Consider the following 21281-nt stretch of genomic DNA (forward strand, 5'->3'; position numbering starts at 1 on the left):
CTTCTTATTAGTGGTGTTCTTTAGTATCGGTTTCTTTGCAGCAATTCAACCATGAAGGCCTGATTTCAAGCAGTCTCCTATGAACAGTTGATGGTGAGATGTGTCTGATACTTGAACTCTGAACCATTTATTTGGGCTGCACTTACTTCTAATGAACTTATCCTCTGCAGCAGCGTTAACTCTGGGTCTTCCATTCCTGTGGCTGGCCTCATGAGAGCAAGTTTCATCATAGAGCTTGATGGTTTTTGCGACTGCAGTTTGAAAGTTATTGAAATTTTCCAGATTGACTGACCTTCATATCTTAAAGTATTGATGGACTGTCGTTTCTCTTTGCTTATTTGAGCTGTTCTTGCCATAATATGGACTTGGTATTTTACCAAATAGGGCTATCTTCTGAATACCACCCCTACCTTGTCACAACACAACTGATTGTCTGAAATGCATTAACAGAGAAAGAAATTCCACAAATTAACAAGGCACACCTGTTAATTGAAATGCATTCCAGGTGACTACCTCATGAAGCTGGTTGAGAGACTGCTAAGAGTGTGCAAAGCTGTCATCAAGGAAAAGAGTGGCTACTTTGAAGAATCTCAAGTATATTTTGATTTGTGCATCACTTTTTTGGCTACTACATGTTTTTTCATAGTTTTGATGTCTTCACTGTTATTCTACAATGTAGGAAATAGTCAAAATAAAAAATCCCTGGAATGAGTAGATGTGTCCAAACGTTTGACTGGTACTGTATGTATATTTGCACCCATCCCAGTGAACTAATCCATTTTGGAGGCCTAGACTAAAATCCAATTTATGCTTGATTCGAAAATGTGGTGGGAGGCTCCATATGGAGGGTGTGATGCAATTGCAGAGCCTCCAGAGGCACGCAGAGGCCAAATCGAGCTCTGTACCGCATCTCCATGCGCCTCTCAAATGTTGTAACAATGCGGAGGGCTCTGTATAGCTCCGCATTGATATCAAACTGTTAGCTTTAAGCATCAGACAAGCTCATTGCGTATAGCTGATTTTATTAAAACACACAGGGTGTCTTAATATGGAAAAATACACCTTTAACATTTTTTAGACCAATCGATTGAAAGAACAGACTACTTTCGGTCTACCAAGAGCATGCATTTTAATAATTTTGCTTTTGCTTTTTATTTTACTGGGCTGATGGAGCTTGCATCTGATGGTCAGTCTCAGTGGAGGGAGAGGGCAGCATACTGAGGGTCCTCCTCTTAACATCTCTCCCTTTCCTGCGCTGACTGACCAAAAAGGGGCACAGTCTTCCAGCTGATGGCAACTCGAGTTGCACAGCATTTTCTGCTTCATGCACAAATTCATTTTACTCCTATGAACAGAAAGTTTAATATTAAAAATGACACAAGCCGCTAATAATAACGCAAGCCTATCGATACTTCCCTACTTATTCATTGCAGCTGCAGTGCTGGTTGTAGAGCAAGTGGAAGAAGGGAGAACCCACATTTAATGGTTTATTAAAGTGTTGACAGTGCTGAGTAAAAATTTCAACATGAACTCACTCATAAAAACAGCAGTTCTTTGCTGTATTCGTTGACAGTCTCTCTCTAGCCATGCTTTAGAAATCTCAGTTTCAAATTTGCTGTAGCTTTCTGTTATGCCTGTTACGTTACTGCAGACACAGCAATCTGAGCCATACGATTGGCCAGTGGTAGGTCTATAGTGCACTTGATTTGCTCCCCCTGGGAAGGCAGAGTTTGTACCTCCAGACATAAAATGGTTCACGCATGGCAGCTGAATCGGGTGCACCAACAGCACGAGACAAAGAAAAAAACAAAATAGGAACTCAAGGCTTATCGTTCATTTTTTTTACAGAAATGTTTGCTGATCATCTAGGAATGCCTTGGAGATCAACCAGTGGATCGCGATTGACCGGTTGGTGACCACTGATCTATGTTGACCTTCTGGGTTTTTTGTTGTTGCTTGCCTTAAGTTTTCTGCTGACCCCAAATCTTTTTGCAAACTGTTCCTATAGTTTATTTCTTATTCAGTGAACAAGCCAAAGCCTTCCTAGTTGCAGGATTGTCTGGACTTTTTATAGGCCTTTGACTAATTCTTCAACAACTGCCACTTCCAAATTCCCGTCTGTGTTTCTGATCTTCAGACGGAAAGTGGCTCGGTGAGGCCTTGTCAATGAAGTCCATGGTAGCAGTGACATACTGTGCTGCCTGTTTTGGCATACGGGCTTTAGCCTTTTTAAAGTTCCTCCTTCTGGCAGATGGAAGCCCTTCATCTAGCACTGCTGTCAGCAAGGCTCTTTTAGAATGGTCAAGTTGCTTCTCTGTTATTCTAATTTATCCTCTAGTTCCTTGAGATTAATTCTCTTTGCCTCCAATTTCTGTTGTGCTTTAAGCCTGCTTTGTCTTTTTGTTGTCCTGACAATATTTTCCCACAGTTTTCTTCATGCTCCTCTTTTGACCTAGCTGCTCTCTGTTCAAGTTTTTTTAAAGACAGCTTTGTCTTCTTTTTCTGTAATTCTGTTCTTGTTACTGTTTTTTCCGTGCATTGGCAGGACAGAGCAGCTACATCAAAGACCGCACTCAACAAGCTATTTAAGGCCATAAGCAAACAAGAAAATGCCCATCCAAAAGTGGTGCTCTTAGTGGCTGTGGACTTTAATGCAGGCAAACAAATCTATTTTACCTCATTTCTACCAGCATGTCACATGTGCCGCCAGAGGGGGGAAAAAACTCTAGACCACCTTTACTCCACACACAGAGAAGCATACAAAGCTCTCACTCGCCCTCCATTTGGCAAATCTGACCATAATTATATCCTCCTGATTCACGCTTACAAGCAAAAACTAAAGCAGGAAGTACCAGTTACTCGCTCAACGCTCAATGATGTGAATGCTACGCTACAGGACTGCTAACACAGACTGGAATATGTTCCGGGATTCATCAAATGGCATTGAGGAGTATTCCACCTGTCACCGGCTTCATCAATGTGCATCGACGACGTCGTCCCTACAGTGTCCGTACATACATATCCCAACAAGAAGCCATGTATTACAGGCAACATCTGCACCGAGCTAAAGGCTTCAACTGACGCTTTCAAGGAACAAGCTAAAGGTGGTAAGGGTAGGTAACAACACATCTGCCACAATGATTCTCAGCGGTGCATGCTTAGTCCCCTCCTATACTCCCTGTTCACCCACGACTGCGTGGCCAAGGACAACTCCAACACCATCATTAAGTTTGCAGACGACACAACAGTGGTAGGCCTGATCACAGTCAACGATTAGACAGCCTATAGGGAGGAGGTCAGAGACCTGGCAGTGTGGTGCCAGGACAAGAACCTTTTGCTCAATGTGAGCAAGACAAAGGAGCTGATTGTGGACTATAGGAAAAGGATGGCCAATCAGGCCCCCATTTAACATTGACAGCTGAAGTGGAGCGGGTCGAGAGTTTCAAGTTCCTTGGTGTTCACATCACCAACGAACTATCATGGTCCAAACACACTGAGACAGTTGTGAAGAAGGCACGATAATGCCTAATCCCCCTCAGGAGATTGAAAAGATTTGGCATGGGTCCCCAGTTCCTCAAAGTTCTACAACTAAACCATCGAGAGCACCCTGACCAGTTGCATCGCAGCCTGGTATGGCAACTGCGCGGCATATGACCATAAGGCACGACAGAGGGTAGTGCGTACGGCCCAGTACTTTACTGGGTCCAAGTTTCCTGACATTCAGGACCTATATACTATGCGTGTCAGAGGAAGCCAAAATAAAATTGTCCGACTCCAGTCACCCAAGACATAGACTGTTCCCTCTGCTATCGCATGGCAAGCGTTACCGGTACCGGTCCAAAAGGCTCCTTAACAGCTTCAACCCCCAAGCCGTAAGACTGCTGAACAATTCCTCAAATGGCCACCCGGACTATTTTACTTCGTTTTTACACTGCTTTAATTATCTACGGTATGCATAGTAACTTACCTGTAACCCCGCACATTGACTCTGTATATAGCTCATTATTATGTTCTTGTTAATTTTAATTTTTGTTTTTTTATTTGGTAAATATTTTCTTAACCAACAATGCAGTTCAAGAAAAGGGCTCATAAGAATTTCACTCTAAGGTTGTACCTGTTGTATTCTAACATTTGATTTTCTTGACACTCTCTGCTTTTTCTCTCGGCTTTGCTCTTAACTTCAGCTTTCTCTGGGAAGCACTGGCATTATATTTTTCCGCTGCTGCCGTCTCCCTCTGCTTGAAATGTTCCTCATTTTTAGGATACTATCAGCAAGGGACATCTCATGTCTGTTTTGTTTCATCCTTTTACACAATTGACACAAAACATCATGATTTCATTCTACCAGGTATGCTTTCATTGCAGTCAACTTTTAATTGGGAATTTTTTGGGTAAACTTTTAGAAATGTATGTTTTGTATGAGCATGACACTCATGTTGCGCATGGTGATGGCTCTACGGACATAAGACTGTCTTATGTAGAGCCATCAGAAGTCAGCTAGTGTTCCACATTACTTTTTCCACATTTTGTGTTACAGCCTGATTTTTACAAAAAAAGAATTGTCTCTGGCCTGAACATAATGTGTTCATAATGTCAGAGTGGAATTATGTTTATTTTTTAAATTTGACAAATTAATAAAAAATGAAACGCTGAATTGTCTTGAGTCAATAAGTATTCAACCCCTTTGTTATGGCAAGCATAAATAAGTTCAGGAGTAAAAATGTGCTTCACACCCACTCCTGTTGCCTACTGCACTGCTGCTTGGAATCCACCTGGTGATCTGTTCACCATCTGCCCTGGCTTGTCACCCCATGTCTTGTAAGGGTACCCGCACCACACTCCCACCTCTCTCCCGAGCTTTCGCTCGCCTCCAGCACACAGGCACTGTTGGTGCGATTGACTCTGAACTTACAATGGCTAGCCCCAAGTTTTTTTTTTCTTGTGCATTTTGAGATTTGCCTCATGACTCCTGCATGCTTTGTTCACTATGAACTTTTTATTGTTTACCCAACCATGGGACAGACTATGTTCCCACACTCGGGACCCAGACTCTCTATTGGTTACACTGACTTTCGGCCCCCATCCTATTCTAACCTCCTCAAGTCGGCTTTGTATTCATGTTACCTGAGGAACTTGCTGTACAAGATGATCTTGTTGCCAGTCTAATGCACATTCTAATGTCATAAATCAGCACTGCAGAGCTCTCCCTGTCCTATGCCATGCCTTGATTGTATTACTGTTGATGATATCTGAAAATGTGCATATACATCCTGGCCCATCTACTGTTGCTATCCCCAATTCTGACTTGTGCCCTGATATCTGCTTCACTGACTTCTGCTCTCGTAAAAGACTGGGTTTTCTACACGTTAACACTAGAAGCTTAATACCTAAAATGGATCAATTGAAAGTGTGGGTTCACAGCTTCAATCCAAATGTATTGGTCATTACTGAGACCTGGTTAAGGAAGAGTGTTTTGAATACTGATAACCTTTCGGGTTATAACATGATACAGTCTTATACTCCGCTGCTCCCTCCCCAGATTTTGTGTTAAACTTTCTACAACAAAGCTTTTTTAGTGTCCAACAAGCTTTCCCTGCCCTTAACCTTGTTCTCAACACCTCCAAAACAAAGGTCATGTGGTTTGGTTAGAAGAATGCCCCTCTCCCCCACAGGTCTAATTACTACCTCTGAGTGTTTAGAGCTTGAGGTAGTCACCTCATACAAGTACGTGGGAGTATGGCTAGACTGTACACTGTCCTTTTCTCAGCACATATGAAAGCTGTAGGCTAAAGTAAAATCTAGACTTGGTCTCCTCTATCGTAATCGCTCCTCTTTCACCTCACTCTTTCCCCCCCATCTGAGATATCTACTGCAGCCCTCATCCTCCACATACAACACCTGCTCTGCCAGTCAAATTCTGTTAAAGGTCCCCAAAGCACACACATCACTGGGTCGCTCGTCTTTTCAGTTCACTGAAGCTAGCAACTGGAACAAGCTGCAACAAACACACAAACTGGACAGTTTTATCTCAATCACTCATGGACACTCTTACTGACAGTTGTGGCTGCTTTGCGTGATGTATTGTTGTCTATACCTTCTTGCCCTTTGCTATTGTCTGTGCCCAATAATGTTTGACCCTGTTTTGGGCTGTTACCATGTTGTGTTGCTATCATGTTGTCATGTTGTGTTCCTACCATGCTGTGTTGTTGTCTTAGGTCTCTCTTGTCCTATATTTTCATTTTTAATCCCAGTCCCCGCAGCAGGCCTTTTGCCTTTTGGTTGGCCGTCATAGAATTTGTCATAAGAATTTGTTCTTTACTAACTTGCCTCGTTAAATAAAATAAAGTTAAATGGATTCTCTGTTTGTAGCGACAGTGTTGAATATGGTATTTTTAAATGACTACCTCATCTCTGTACCCCACACATACAATTACAGTTGAAGTCGGAAGTTTACATACTCTTATGTTGGAGTAATTAAAACTCATTTTTCAACCACTCCACCAATTTCTTGTTAACAAAAATAGTTTTGGCAAGTCGGGTTAGGACATCTACTTTGTGCATGGCACAAATCATTTTTCCAAAAATTGTTTACAGGCAGATTATTTCACTTAGAATTCACTGTATCACAATTCCAGTGGGTCAGAAGTTTACATACACTAAGTTGACTGTGCCTTTAAACAGCTTGAAAATTCCAGAAAGGGATGTCATGGCTTTAGAAGCTTATTTGAGTCAATTGGAGGTGTACCTGTGGATGTATTGCTTTGCTTGACATCATGGGAAGATCAAAAGAAATCAACCAAGACCTCAGAAAAAATGGTAGACCTCCACAAGTCTGGTTCATCCTTGGGAGCAATTTCCAAATTCCTGAAGGTACCACGTTCTTCTGTACAAACAAGTATAAACACCATGGGACCATGCAGCCGTCATACCGCTCAGGAAGGAGACTCGTTTTGTCTCCTAGACATGAACTTACTTTGGTGCAAAAAGTGCAAATCAATCCCAGAACAGCAGCAAAGGACCTTGTGAAGGTGCTTGAGTAAACTGGTACAAAAGTATCAATATCCACAGTAAAACGAGTCTTATATCGACATAACCTGAAAGGCCGCTCAGCAAGGAAGAAGCCACTGCTCCAAAACTGCCATAAAAAAGCCAGACTACGGTTTGCAACTGCACATGGGAACAAAGATGGTACTTTTTGGAGAAATGTCCTCTGGTCTGATGAAACAAAAATAGAACTGTTTGGCTATAATGACCATTATGTTAGGAGGAAAAAGGGGGAGGCTTGCAAGCCGAAGAACACCATCCCAACCGTGAAGCACGGGGGTGGCGGCAGCATGTTGTGGGGTTGCTTTGCTGCAGGAGGGACTGGTGCACTTCACACAAAATAGATGGCATCATGAGGCAGGAAAATTGTGGAAATATTGAAGCAACATCTCAAGACATCAGTCAGGAAGCTAAAGCTTGGTCGTAAATGGGTCTTCCAAATGGACAATGACCCCAAGCATACTACCAAAATTGTGGCAAAATGGCCTAAGGACATCAAAGCCCTGACCTCAATCCCATAGAATATTTGTGGGCAGAACTGAAAAAGCATGTGCGAGCAAGGAGACCAACAAACCTGACTCAGTTACACCAGCTCTGTCAGGAGGAATGGCCCAAAATTCACCCAACTTATTGTGGGAAGCTTGTGGAAGGCTACCTGAAATGTTTGACCCATGATAAACAATTCAAAGGCAATGCTACTAAATACTAATTGAGTGTATGTAAACTTCTGACCCACTGGGAATGTGATGAAAGAAATAAAAGCTTAAATAAATAATTCTCTCTACTATTATTCTGACTTTTCACATTCTTAAAATAAAGTGGTGATCCTATCTGATCTAAGACGGGGAATTTTTACTATGATTAAATGTCAGGAGTTGTGAAAAACTGAGTTTAAATGTATTTGGCTAAGGTGTATGTAAACTTCCGACTTCAACTGTATCTGTAAGGTCCCTCAGTCGAGCAGTGAATTTAAAACACAGATTTAACTACAAAGACCAGGGATGTTTTCTAATGCCTCACAAAGCTCACCTATTTGGTAGATGGATATATATTTTTTTAAAGCAGACATTGAATATCCCTTAGAGCATGGTGAAGTTATTAATTATACTTGGGATGATGTGTCAATACACCCAGTCACTATAAAGATACAGGCGCCCTTCCTAATTTCACCATGATGCCAATGTTGACTTAAAACAGAGTTTAATGGCTGTTTTTCGAGAGAACTGAGGATGTATCAACAACAGTGTAGTTACTCCACAATACCAACCTAATTGACAGAGTGAAAAGGATGCCTGTACAGAATAACAATATTCCAAAACATGCATTCTGTTTACAACCAGGCATGTAAGTAATACTGCAAAAAATGTGGCAAAGCAATTACCTTTTTTTGTCCTGAATACAAGTGTTATGATTGGGGCCAATACAACCCATTACTGAGTACCACTCTCCATATTTTCAAGCATAGTGGTGGCTGCATCATGTTATGGGTATGCTTCTAATGAGTGGTTAAGGATGGGGGAATTTTCAGGATTTGAAAAAGAACATGGAGTGGTGCTATGCACAGGCAACATCCTAGAGGGAAAGCTTGTCTGTCTGCTTTCCAACAGGCACTGGAAGATTAATTCACCATTCAGCAGGACAATCTAAAACAAGGCCAAATTTACACTCGTTGCTTACCAAGAAGACAATGAATGTTCCTGAATGGCCTAGTTACAGTTTTGACTTAAATCTACTTGAAGATCAACAACCATTTAAGAGGTTTAAGAATTTTCAAAAATAACAATGGGCAAATGTTGCACAATCCAGGTGTGGAAAGCTCTTAGAGACTTACCCAGAAAGACTCAACGCTGTAATCGCTGCCATAGGTGCTTCTAGTAAGTATTAACTCGGGTGGGATTGTTTTTTTATTTTTTTTAATATTTCTGTATTTAATTTTCAATGTGCAAAAATGTCTAAACATGTTTTCACTTTGTCATTTGGGTATTGTGTGTAGAAGATTTGAGAGGTTAAAAATAATATTTAATCCATTTTGAATTGACTAACACAACAAAGTTTGGAATTAGTCAAGGGGTATGAATACTTTCTGAAGGCACTGGATATCTACCTGACATATGTTGAAGACATGCATGTTGAATGTTTTTGAAAAATGTCCCACCTCAATTTGCAACAGTTATGTAGAATGATCCACTACTTATGGGCCCTGGTCAATAGTGGTGCACTAAATAGGGAATAGGGTGTCATTTGGGACACAAACCTTCTGCTCCTCATTTATCTGTATGGATTTACAGGTCTCTGTAGATATTGTAATCATCTATTTTTGCTTGGGGTGTACAGTCCAGGGAGGAAAGTAAGAAGCAAGCCCTGGCTGCTAAGCGTGAGAAGCGTAAGGAGAAACGCAAGAAGAAGAAGGAAGAGCAGAAGAGGAAGCTGGAGGAGGAAGAGGCCAAAGTAAAGGAGGAGGACCTGGAGTTACAGGACCAGGATCAAGACTCATCAGAGGGTGAGCACCTATTTACCAGCTCAACCTTTACAGCCTCTAATAACCTAATCCAGATACTGACATCAGCATTGTATTGCTGTTTAAGATGACCTTTTTTCTAGATAAACTATGTCTCTGTCTGCGTGACTGAAGGGATATTGAAGTCACAATTAAACAAGCTACTCACTTATTTACAGCCTGTTTTGTTTCCCTATTATGTAAACTGAAAGAAGAATGTACTGAACATGTATATAAACGCAACATGCAACAATTTGAAATATATTTTTTTACTGAGTTACAGTTCATGTGAAGAAACCAGTAAATTTTAACTAATTTCATTGGGCCCTAAACAATGGATTTCACATGCCTGGGAATACACATATGCATCTTTTGGTCACAGATACCTTTAAAAAATGGGCCTCGCAATGGTTCTCAGGATCCCGTCACAGGGTATTTCTGTGCATTCAAATTGCCATAGATGAAATGCAATTGTGTTCGTTGTCCGTAGCTTATGCCTGCCCATACCGTAACCCCACCACCACCATGGGGCACTCTGTTCACAATGTTGACATCAGCGAACTGCTCGCCCACACAACGCCATACACATGGTCTGTGGTAGTGAGGCTGGTTGGACGTACTGCCAAATTCTCTATAACAATGTTGGGGGAGGCTTGTGGTAGAGAAATTAACATTCAGTTCTCTGGCAATAGCTCTGATGGACATTCCTGCAGCCAGCATGACAATATTTTTTTTAGCTCATGATACATGGGACCAACACTTTACATGTTGCGTTTATGTTTTTGTTCAGTGTACATCTCAACTGAGAAACAGCCATCCGGAATCTTTAAAAAAATAATTTCTGTTCATTTACAATTGTAAAATAAAGGTGAATAAACTTTTCCTTCCTTGTCTCATGGTCTGTGTAGATGGCGATGTCCCTATTGACCCGCCCAGTGCTACCACAACCACCACCATTGGCATCTCTGCCACCTCCAGCACCTTCACCAACGCCTTCGGCAAGAAACGAGCCAATGTGACGACCACGCCCAGCACCAACCGCAAGAACAAGAAGAACAAGACCAAGGACTCCCCCAGCGAGCCCATCATCCTGCAAGACCCCCAGGTGGCGCTGGCTCAGCAGAAGGCTAACAAAAACCAGATCCACGGGGAGCCCAGGGGTGGCGGGGTGCCAGGTGGAAGCGACTCGGACAACTTGGACAGCACCGACTGCAACAGCGAGAGCAGCAGCGGAGGCAAGAGCCAGGAGCTCAACTACCTACCGGACCTGCCCTCTTCGTCTTCCTCCTGCTCTTCATCGTCTGCTCCCTCGGTGGTGAGCCAGCAGCCCCAGCCGGTCCCTGAGAAGAGACAGTGCACATCACTGCACAGCTCCCGAGACGACAAGATCACTGTGTCCATCTCCAAACCACACCATAAGTAAGTGGCTAGTCTTTTTTGCTCAACTGCTATGTATCCAAACTAAAAATATAACCTTTTGTTAGTCCTTTAACTATTATACTGCTGTAGTGGTTTGTTTTCTCTGGCTTTAGTGCAAAATGTAGAAAGGACACATGCAGGATTCTTCCATCTGAATTGTTTTAGGTACACCGCAGGGTTCTCTTAAGTTTATTATTCCGTATTCTTTCTTCTCAGAATCCATGACCACATAAACGACTTCACGCCCAGTTCCCTTCCCTCCTCGTTCAGAACTATTTCACTGCCAGTCATCTCGCCCGTCAGCAAGATGAACCTCACCAGCCCCAAGAGGGGCCAGAAGAGAGAAGAAGGCTGGAAGGAGGTGGTGCGAAGGTGAGTTGGCTCACAGGAATGTGCCTCAAATCAAACAGTCGCTACTGTTGTTACTGTTATGCATAAAGACAGTAGAAGTACAGTATATCCCTGTTTAGCATCTCCGGTGCTTTAGTTTGTAATGTATAACAATCAACGGCCACTTGTATCTACTACATAGTTGTGGACATACAGTGGGGCAAAAAAAGTATTTAGTCAGCCACCAATTGTGCAAGTTCTCCCACTTAAAAAGATGAGAGAGGCCTGTAATTTTGATCATATATACACTTCAACTATGACAGACAAAATGAGGGGAAAAAATCCAGATTCTCATTGTAGGATTTTTAATGAATTTATTTGCAAATTATGGTGGAAAATAAGTATTTGGTCAATTACAAAAGTTTATCTCAACACTTTGTTATATACCCTTTGTTGGCAATGACAGAGGTCAAACGTTTTCTGTAAGTCTTCACAAGGTTTTCACACACTGTTGCTGGTATTTTGGCCCATTCCCCCATGCAGATCTCTAGAGCAGTGATGTTTTGGGGCTGTTGCTGGGTAACACGGACTTTCAACTCCCTCCAAAGATTTTCTATGGGGTTGAGATCTGGAGACTGGCTAGGCCACTCCAGGACCTTGAAATGCTTCTTACGAAGCCACTCCTTCGTTGCCAGGGCGGTGTGTTTGGGATCATTGTCATGCTGAAAGATCCAGCCACGTTTCATCTTCAATGCCCTTGCTGATGGAAGGAGGTTTTCACTCAAAATCTCACGATACATGGCCCCATTCATTCTTTCCTTTACACGGATCAGTCGTCCTGGTCCCTTTGCAGAAAAACAGCCCCAAAGCATGATGTTTCCACCCCCATGCTTCACAGTAGGTATGGTGTTCTTTAGATGCAACTGAGCATTCTTTGTCCTCCAAACATGACGAGTTGAGTTTTTACCAAAAAGTTATATTTTGGTTTCATCTGACCATATGACATTCTTCCAATCTTCTTCTGGATCATCCAAATGCTCTCTAGCAAACTTCAGACGTGCCTGGACATGTACTGGCTTAAGCAGGGGGACACGTCTGGCACTGCAGGATTTGAGTCCCTGGCGGCGTAGTGTGTTACTGATGGTAGGCTTTGTTACTTTGGTCCCAGCTCTCTGCAGGTCATTCACTAGGTCCCCCCATATGGTTCTGGGATTTTTGCTCACCGTTCTTGTTACCATTTTGACCCCACGGGGTGAGATCTTGCGTGGAGCCCCAGATCGAGGGAGATTGTCAGTGGTCTTGTATGTCTTCCACTTCCTAATAATTGCTCCCACAGTTGATTTCTTCAAACCAAGCTGCTTACCTATTGCAGATTCAGTCTTCCCAGCCTGGTGCAGGTTTACAATTTTGTTTCTGGTGTCCTTTGACAGCTCTTTGGTCTTGGCCATAGTGGAGTTTGGAGTGTGACTGTTTGAGGTTGTGGACAGGTGTCTTTTATACTGATAACAAGTTCAAACAGGTGCCATTAATACAGGTAACGAGTGGAGGACAGAGGAACCTCTTAAAGAAGTTGTTACAGGTCTGTGAGAGCCAGAAATCTTGCTTGTTTGTAGGTGACCAAATACTTATTTTCCACCATAATTTGCAAATAAATTCATTAACATTTCTACGATGTGATTTTCTGGATTTTTTTCCCCCCTCATTTTGTCTGTCATTAGTTGAAGTGTACCTATGATGAAAATTCAGTCTCTCGATGTGCAAAACTGATAGAGACATACCCCAAGCGACTTACAGCTGTAATCGCAGCAAAAGGTGGCACTACAAAATATTAACTTAAGGGGGCTGAATAATTTTGCACGCCCAATTTTTCAGTTTTTGATTTGTTAAAAAAGTTTGAAATATCCAATAAATGTCGTTCCACTTCATGATTGTGTCCCACTTGTTGTTGATTCTTCACAAAAAAAATACAGTTTTATATCTTTATGTTTGAAGCCTGAAATGTGGCAAAAGGTCGCAAAGTTCAAGGGGGCCGAATACTTTCGCAAGGCACTGTATATTAATTGAATTGCTTTTTTGTGTTTTCTCAGGTCAAAGAAGCTGTCGGTGCCTGCCTCTGTGGTGTCTCGGATCATGGGCAGAGGTGGCTGTAATATCACTGCCATTCAGGACGTCACCGGTGCTCACATCGACGTGGACAAACAGAAGGACAAGAATGGAGAGAGGATGATCACCATCAGGTTAGACCAGCCAATTTGTCTACTGCTTTCACAGAACAGTCTGTCAGTATATCATAGTCATTTTTACTGTCTGACACACACCTGCTTTTCTTCCTTCTGGTCTTTCAGAGGTGGCACAGAGTCGACTCGACACGCCGTGCAGCTGATCAGTGCCCTGATCCAGGACCCAGCCAAGGAGCTGGAGGACCTGATCCCCAGAAACCACATCCGCGCACCTGGCACCAGCACCAAAATTGGCTCCACCTACACCACCTCCACAGGGGCCACCAACACTACGGCGGCCGGCTCCAAGGGCCTGGCATCGGTGTTGCCGTCGTCCGCTGTGTCCTTCCAGTCGTCCTCTGTCTCTCAACAGGGAGGGAAGATGGGGAAGAACCTGTCTCCCGGAGTGAGGCCCCCTTTTGTTTCACTTCCTCTGGCATACTCCAACCCCCACCTGGCCCTGCTGGCTGCCCAGACCATGCACCACATCAGACACCCGCGCCTGCCCATGGCACAGTTCGGTGGCACCTTCTCTCCGTCGCCCAACACCTGGGGCCCGTTCCCGGTGCGTCCCATCAGCCCCGCCAGCACTAACAGCTCTCCCAAGCACAACGGGACCACTGCTCCCCGGCCCTTGCCTGCCTCCACTGCCCATCCAGAGTACACAGCCCCTACCTTTATAGCAGGCCCTGCAGCCACCGCCTCTCCCTCCAGATCTGCACCCTCTGGCACCCCCATGCCCTCCATCAGGAAGCAGATATTTTCTGGCGAATCAAAGACGACCAGCATGGCAGTGGTCACCTCGACCTTGAGTGGTGCGCCCGCTACGCAGGTGGGCACTGCACCCCCCACCACGCCCTCTACCCCACCCTCCCCTCCTGCGCCTATCGCCCCACCTGCACAGCAGCTACCCATTTCCAAGCTAGAGCCTGCTGGCTGCGCCACGCCTGGTAAAGAGAAGTCCCCTCCAGACTCAGCGGCACCTGTCCAAGGTGGAGCATCTGAAGGCTCCAACTCCACCGGCCCCATGCACTTCACAGCTCCCACTGCTCCACCACCACTGCCCTCACAGCAGCCAGATAGCCGACAGCAGCAGCTGTCCCTCCCCTCCTCCTCCAGCACAGAGCCCAGCCTCCGGGCCGCCCAGCCTCCCTGCTCCCTCCTGCCCACGTCTCGCTCTGCACCAGCAGGGGGCAGCACGGTCACACACACCAGCAGCACTTTACCTCACTACGCATCGCCCGCTCCCTCACGCATGCAGCCCTCTGCCCAGTTCTACCCCATGGCAGTTGGGGCATCTCTACAGGAGCACCAGTCTGTATTTGTACCCTCTGGAGCATCTCAGGAGCAACGTCAGAAACCACAGCAGCAGCATGCCAGCCAGGGCATGGCAACCCCCTCCATGCAGCAGCAGATGTCCTCCAACATGGGCATGATGAACGGCTCCCAGATGCACATCCACGGGGGCAAGGCCCAGCAGCTGCCCCCCAACTACGGCCCCACAGCCCTCTTCAACCATTTCAGCAGCATGTTTGACAGCAACCAGGTGGGCAACAACCAGGTGTGGGGAGCATGTCACCTGCCTGCACGGACCCCTCCTGAGCAGCCCTACACCGCTCCGCCGGCCTATATAGGGGGCATGGGACAGATGGAGAACGTGGTGCCCCCTCCTGATGGCTCCAAGGCACCAGGGTACCGCTGTAACACCCAGAGGATTGTCACCAGTCCAATCGGTAAGCAACAAGGACCATAAAGACTCCACCACACACAGTCATAGCCCATAGCTCCATGTAGTCTAACTCCAAGACAATACTTTTGTTCCATAGAAACAAAAATTTAACTGATTCCACAAAGCAGTACTCTTCACATACATACATACATACACGCACGCACGCACGCACGCACGCATGCATGCATACAGGAACTGACAAACCAAGGAAACGCCGACATTAAAGTGTCTTAATAGGGCGTTGGACCACCACAAGCCACCAGAACAGCTTCAATGAGCCCTGGCATAAATGGAACTCTATTGGAGGGATGTGACACCATTCTTCCACAATAAATAATAATTAGTTATTTTGTTGATGGTAGTGGTAAATACTGTCTCAGGCGCTACTCCAGAATCTCGTCGTAAGGTTTACATCGTTTTCATGCTCATCAAACCATTCAGTGACCACTTGTGCCCTGTGGATGGTTGCATTGTCATTTACCTTGCCCTTTGAGGGGTTGAGTGGACCTAACCCATGCAAGGAAAATGCACCCAACACCATAGGAACCAGAACCCTAATTTATTTACTCAACCGCTTCCTTTATTTTGGCAGTTACCTGTATATAGACAGACTAGTTCAGTTTATCACAGTGGTTTGTGCCTACATAATTTAACCGGGTCAGTTGAACTCTTTGTTTCAGGAATGCACCCAATGGACCCGTCGGGAAACTCCATCTCTTCGTCTGCTGCGCTGACTAGCTTTGCCACCAGTATCTCTTGCAGTCCAGTGTACCTGCAGGGTCCAGCCTCCGTGGGCACGCCCTCCTTCAGCCGCCAGCACTTCTCTCCTCACCCCTGGAGCGCCTCCACCTCCTGTAAGAACACAACACAGCGAGAGGAAACAGGGCCGTTGCTTCATAGATGTTCTGTGCCCCCCCCTGTTTTTTGTTGTTTTGTAAACAAAGTACATTAGCTTCGTTGTCTACTGTCAAGGTGGGGACACCGAGACAGTCACTTGGTAAAATAATGAAAGTAAATGTAGCCAAATCAAATGATTTAATGTGATTTTATCCTAAGTATTTGATTAATCTAACATTTGGAAAGTTAACAAGTCAAGCCTTTGCCCCTCCCTCAGGTGAGTCCCCAGTGCCCACTGTGTCGTCCGGGGGCTCGTCCCCCCTCTGTGCGTCCATGGTGACCCCGGCTCTGATTCAGGCTAAGCCCAGCAGCAATAGCCAGCAAGACCGCAAGGTGCCCCCTCCCATCGGCACCGAGCGCCTGGCACGTATCCGCCAGACAGGTTCCGTCAACCACGCCATGCTCACTGCCAGCTACACACCGCCTGTGGGACAGGGGGGCATCTGGTCCTTCGGAGTGGGCAGTGCTTCTGGTGAGTGTTCAGGGGGAAGGTGGATGGGGTTAGTGCACAATGGATAGATGTAGACCTGATCGTCTTAACTTCAGAGTGTTTTAAGATGTTTCTTGTAAAGGTTTTGGAATATATTGTGAATGTCTTCTGTGTAAATGTTTTTTTTAAACATGACAATTAACTCTCACACCATCCCAAATCTCAGTCCTCCCCTCTTACCCTCCACCAGAGGCGATGTCGGGCTGGTCTCAGCCCCTGATGGGCGGTCACGTGATGCACCAGCAGATGCAGGAGCAGAGTGCTTTCTCCCAGCACCAGGCCATGGAGCGGGACGACACGGGCATTGTGAACCCCTCCAACACTTTCCATCAGCCCATGCCCACCAACTTTATGGACTTCCCAAAGGTAACGGACACAGCTAAGTAGTTGGTGCAAAGATCTCCTGGTGCAGGTGATCCTATGAGATCTATCACAAAAACAAAATGTTTACCACTTCTCTCTCTTATTGCCCTTTCGAGGGTTTGCCAATATCAATGTATGGCGGGACGATGATTCCTCCCCACCCACCTATGGGAGAGGCCCCCGGGGGCCCCGTGTACAACGGGCTCCATAACGCTGACCCTGCCTGGAACCCCATAATGAAGGTTGTCTCTAACTCTGCAGATAACTCAGACCCCCAGCAGGTAAGCACTCTCATAAACATTCTTCACTTATTTTCACCATTACTCAGTCCTCACTGTTGTGGTTTTGTAGCTAAGTGAGGAAAACTTGTCGTTTTAGGTCTGGCCTGGGACTTGGGCCCCGCACGTTGGGAATGTGCACCTGAATCATGTCAACTAAACACGCGGCCATCAAAGCATAGGACCAGTAACAAGACTCATACACGTTTAAGAGAACCAGATAATTACATAATATTCAACGATATTAACCTAGGGAGTGTCCAGAAAGGAGGAATTGGATGGTTGGACACCATTTTGATGTGCCTAACTAAAAAGACAAATCCAGTGTGGGCTGTAATGTGTTTACCAATGTCTATGAACAAACCGATTTGCCTGTTCAACAGGATCCATTCTCTGCGTAGTATAGCCATTATTTTGACTTTAAAAGCCCCACATGAATTGTTCTTGGTCTGCAGGGCTCTACGGGACTGTACGCTATTTATACTCAGCCCAAGAATTAGGTGATAACATAAAGAGAGAATTCAGACCTTTTAGAGTGGTAAATACATGTATAATTGTTTACATACTAAAAAGGGTTCAAATGAGAGTACATTTCATGTCGTATAGTGGCTCTACTTTATGTAGCCTGTATTAATGTGAAATATTTACCTTAATATTCAATAAAAAAGACGGAACTGTACCATCTTCGCCTTTCTATTCTTATTGCATTAACGTCATGACATACACCTCATAATTCTCCAGACACTTGTTGATTTGAAGTGCCCTTGGTCTGTCTTTGTTTAAGTAGTAGACTAATAGTGTCATGTTTACTCATGATGATGTCATCACTCACTGACTGCATGTTCTGGCAGGGGGTTCTGTTTATCATATTGCAACTGTCTTGCATGCATCAAGAAGTTTCCACAAGAGACTGCAATCTGGCAATTATTTTACATTCAATAGAGCCCCACCAGCAATAAATTGTCTACCCAGATAACACCCAAAAGCTCAGTATGTTTTGACAGATTACTACAGTATCTCGTTATCCTGTTTAAATGGATTATGGCTCAACTGCCTTGTTTTGGAATAACATGTATTTTGATTGTAAACAGGTAAGGCTGAAGATGTGTGAGTAACTTTTTTTCCCCCTTCTTCTTCAAAACAACCAAGATTGACTGGGAATGACATTTTAATGAGCGACCACTGTCACGCAATCTGAGAAAATAAAAGCCGTCTTGGTTGATATAACACTTTGAATAACATTGTCATGACGTCACATAGACAAATAAATAGGTGACATCAATCAAACTTTATTTCCTAGTCCTCATTTACACAGTACAATTAAATCATGGGACTTGGTTCATTTCCGTTCATACTGAATCAACAATGTTATTGTGAGCTGTAAAATGTATTTTAGCTCCGTTGTAATCATACAGTAGTAGTAAGGTGTGATTGCGACACCGAAACTAAACCATGCCTCTCATCAGTAGCTTTTTCATAAACACCTGCACGTGGCTCTCAGCGCATATTGAGTATATCAATCTTGAAGTGGTGTGTCTCCCCCAGCGGTCCCGTATTTCCAAACATACTTTCGAGTTGGCGCAGCATTAGTTGACTAAAGGCCAGAGTTGACATTGATCTGCAATCATTTGGCCAGGCTGTTTTTGTTTTGGAACTTTTAATTGCTTTTATATAACTTATTTGTTTATTCATCGACTTTCTGCAATGTCTTCTAATTGTAACCGCAGTATAGACCTTACTGCTCTATTCCCAGTAGCTTTGAGCAGTCGAAAGACTGGTCTCAGCTGCCCGACACCTACCATCAGACGCCCGGAGGCACTCTGTTCTCCACGACTCCTGGAGGTAAGTTACGCAAAAATAACGGAATTCTGCCGAATACTTGTCATATAGAACAGGGGCGTCATGGACCACAAAAATCCAAGGGGGGCACAAAGTAGGTAAGGATGGCTGGGGTAGTGCTTTGGAGGTTTTTTTTCCTAAACATTTTCCCAACACCTGAAACGGACATAATCATATGCTTAATTCTATGTTAATATCTTTCTGCATATCTAATCATACCTCTTGAACTATATATGATTGGTGGTTCTATTTTAAAATAAACAAAATATGCTTTTCTGCTAAAATCTGAGTCGAAGATTGAATGTGTGTTATTTAATTATTACTTGCTTTTCTAAATTTCTCTACCATAAGCTGCCTCCAATGTCACATCCAACCAGCCTCACATCCACAGACCACGTGTAATTTCGCCAGCCCAGGACCTCCACATCTGGCTTCTTCACCTGTCTGGGGAGGGTGTAGAGTATTGCTGTCTGTATTAAAGCCCTTTTGTGGGGAAAACTTGGCTGGCCTGGCTCCCCAGTGGGTGGGCCTGGCTGTCATGTGGGCGGACCTATATGCCCTCCAAGGTCCACCCATGGCTGCACCCCTGCCCATTTATGTGAAATCCATAGATTAGGGCCTAGTTTATTTATTTCAATTGACTGATTTCCTTATATGAATTATAACTCATGCAACAATTTAAAATATTTTACTGTTGTTTTATGTTTTTGTTCAGTATAGTTATCTGGGCTAGTTCAAGCCATCTTCCTAAAATTGCTATGTGGCAAGTAGTATTACAGAGAAACAACGTTTGTTTAAACGGGACAAATCTGAGGGGGCATGATTTCTCAGATATTGAAAAACACACTGGAATGTACTGTAGCTACTAGTTTGGAGAATAAAGCGCCTTGTGCACCAGTGCCTAAAGATAGACCTCAGGAACACTGTGCTGATTCTGTCATTTTTTTAGGAACTTATGAACAGTACTTACAGTCCTATTGCATGAAATGCACTTTTACCTGTTTCCATAATTTTAGCAGAATCCAGCATCAAGCAAAAACAGATAAAATTATCTCTGTCAAGATGAGTTGATCCGATATGTCAACTGTGGGAGTGTACATGTTATTTGTATTTTTTAAATTTTAAATTTTTACCCCTTTTTCTCCCCAATTTCGTGGTGGCCAATTCTCGTTCTCATTTACAGCAATGATCTGGGGCCATGCGTGTGAGGAGGATGAATCAGTCGGCAGCCTTTCAGAGAGAACTGAGGGAATTAACTGTATGACAACAGGTATATGTTGTCTACTCCCTACTCCCTTTGTTCAGGACACACTGCAGTCTCAAGAGTTGGGTTGCATAACATGTTTTCCCTGCCTTTTATGACCAGATACAGTCAGTGCCTTGAATCTATTCTATCGCGCCCAAAAAACCTGCTCCTTTTACTCTCTGTTCCGAACGTACTAGACGACCTGTTCTTATAGCCTTATCCTACTCCTCCTGTTCTTCTGGTGATGTAGAGGTTAATTCAGGCCCTGCTGTGCCTAGCTCCATTCCTACTCCCCAGGTGCTCTCATTTGTTGACTTCTGTAACTGTAAAATCCTTGGTTTCATGCATGTTAACATTAGAAGCCTCCTCCCAAAGTTTGTTTTATTCACTGCTTTAGCCCACTCTGCCAACCCTGATGTCCTAGCCGTGTCTGAATCCTGGCTTAAGAAGACCACCAAAACCCCTGAAATTTCCATCCCTAACTATAATATTTTCCGACAAGATAGACCTGCCAAAGGGGGCGGTGTTGCAATCTACTGCAGAGAGAGTCTGCAGAGTTCTGTCTTACTATCCAGGTCTGTACCCAAACAATTTCAGTTTCTACTTTAAAAAATCCACCTCTCCAGAAACAAGTTTCTAACTGTTTCCGCTTGCTATAGACCACCCTCTGCCCCCAGCTGTGCCCTGGACACCATATGTGAATTGATTGCCCCCCATCTATCTTCAGAGTTCGTGCTGCTAGGTGACCTAAACTGGGACATGCTTAACACCCCGGCCATCCTACAATCTAAGCTTGATGCCCTCAATCTCGCACAAATTATCAATGAACCCACCATGTACAACCCCAAATCAGTAAACACGGGCACCCTCATAGATATCATCCTAACCAACTTGCCCTCCAAAAACACCTCTGCTGTTAACAACCAAGAT

The 21281-nt window shown here is 44.3% G+C and overlaps 1 protein-coding gene across 8 annotated transcripts in view; it reads left to right on the plus strand.

The window, feature by feature from the left end:
• The window catches only part of LOC110537815 (ankyrin repeat and KH domain-containing protein 1), a 54790-nt gene extending 36845 nt beyond the window's left edge, over window positions 1-17945 (plus strand). For 5 of the 8 annotated variants that reach the window (XM_021624216.2, XM_021624218.2, XM_021624221.2 and 2 more), the window contains exons 25-34: window positions 9379-9544; window positions 10450-10960; window positions 11177-11332; window positions 13378-13527; window positions 13636-15242; window positions 15919-16092; window positions 16353-16607; window positions 16792-16991; window positions 17105-17269; window positions 17367-17945. In XM_021624216.2, the coding sequence (XP_021479891.2) occupies window positions 9379-9544; window positions 10450-10960; window positions 11177-11332; window positions 13378-13527; window positions 13636-15242; window positions 15919-16092; window positions 16353-16607; window positions 16792-16991; window positions 17105-17269; window positions 17367-17426 (3444 nt within the window). In that variant the 3' untranslated portion in view covers window positions 17427-17945. The remainder of the gene's footprint in view (window positions 1-9378; window positions 9545-10449; window positions 10961-11176; window positions 11333-13377; window positions 13528-13635; window positions 15243-15918; window positions 16093-16352; window positions 16608-16791; window positions 16992-17104; window positions 17270-17366) is intronic. The other 3 variants (XM_021624219.2, XM_021624220.2, XM_021624223.2) reach the window with 1 other exon arrangement.
• The last annotated feature ends 3336 nt before the right edge of the window (window positions 17946-21281 follow it).

Source organism: Oncorhynchus mykiss, chromosome 12 (assembly GCF_013265735.2).
Source record: "Oncorhynchus mykiss isolate Arlee chromosome 12, USDA_OmykA_1.1, whole genome shotgun sequence".
Taxonomy (NCBI): Eukaryota; Metazoa; Chordata; class Actinopteri; order Salmoniformes; family Salmonidae; genus Oncorhynchus; species Oncorhynchus mykiss.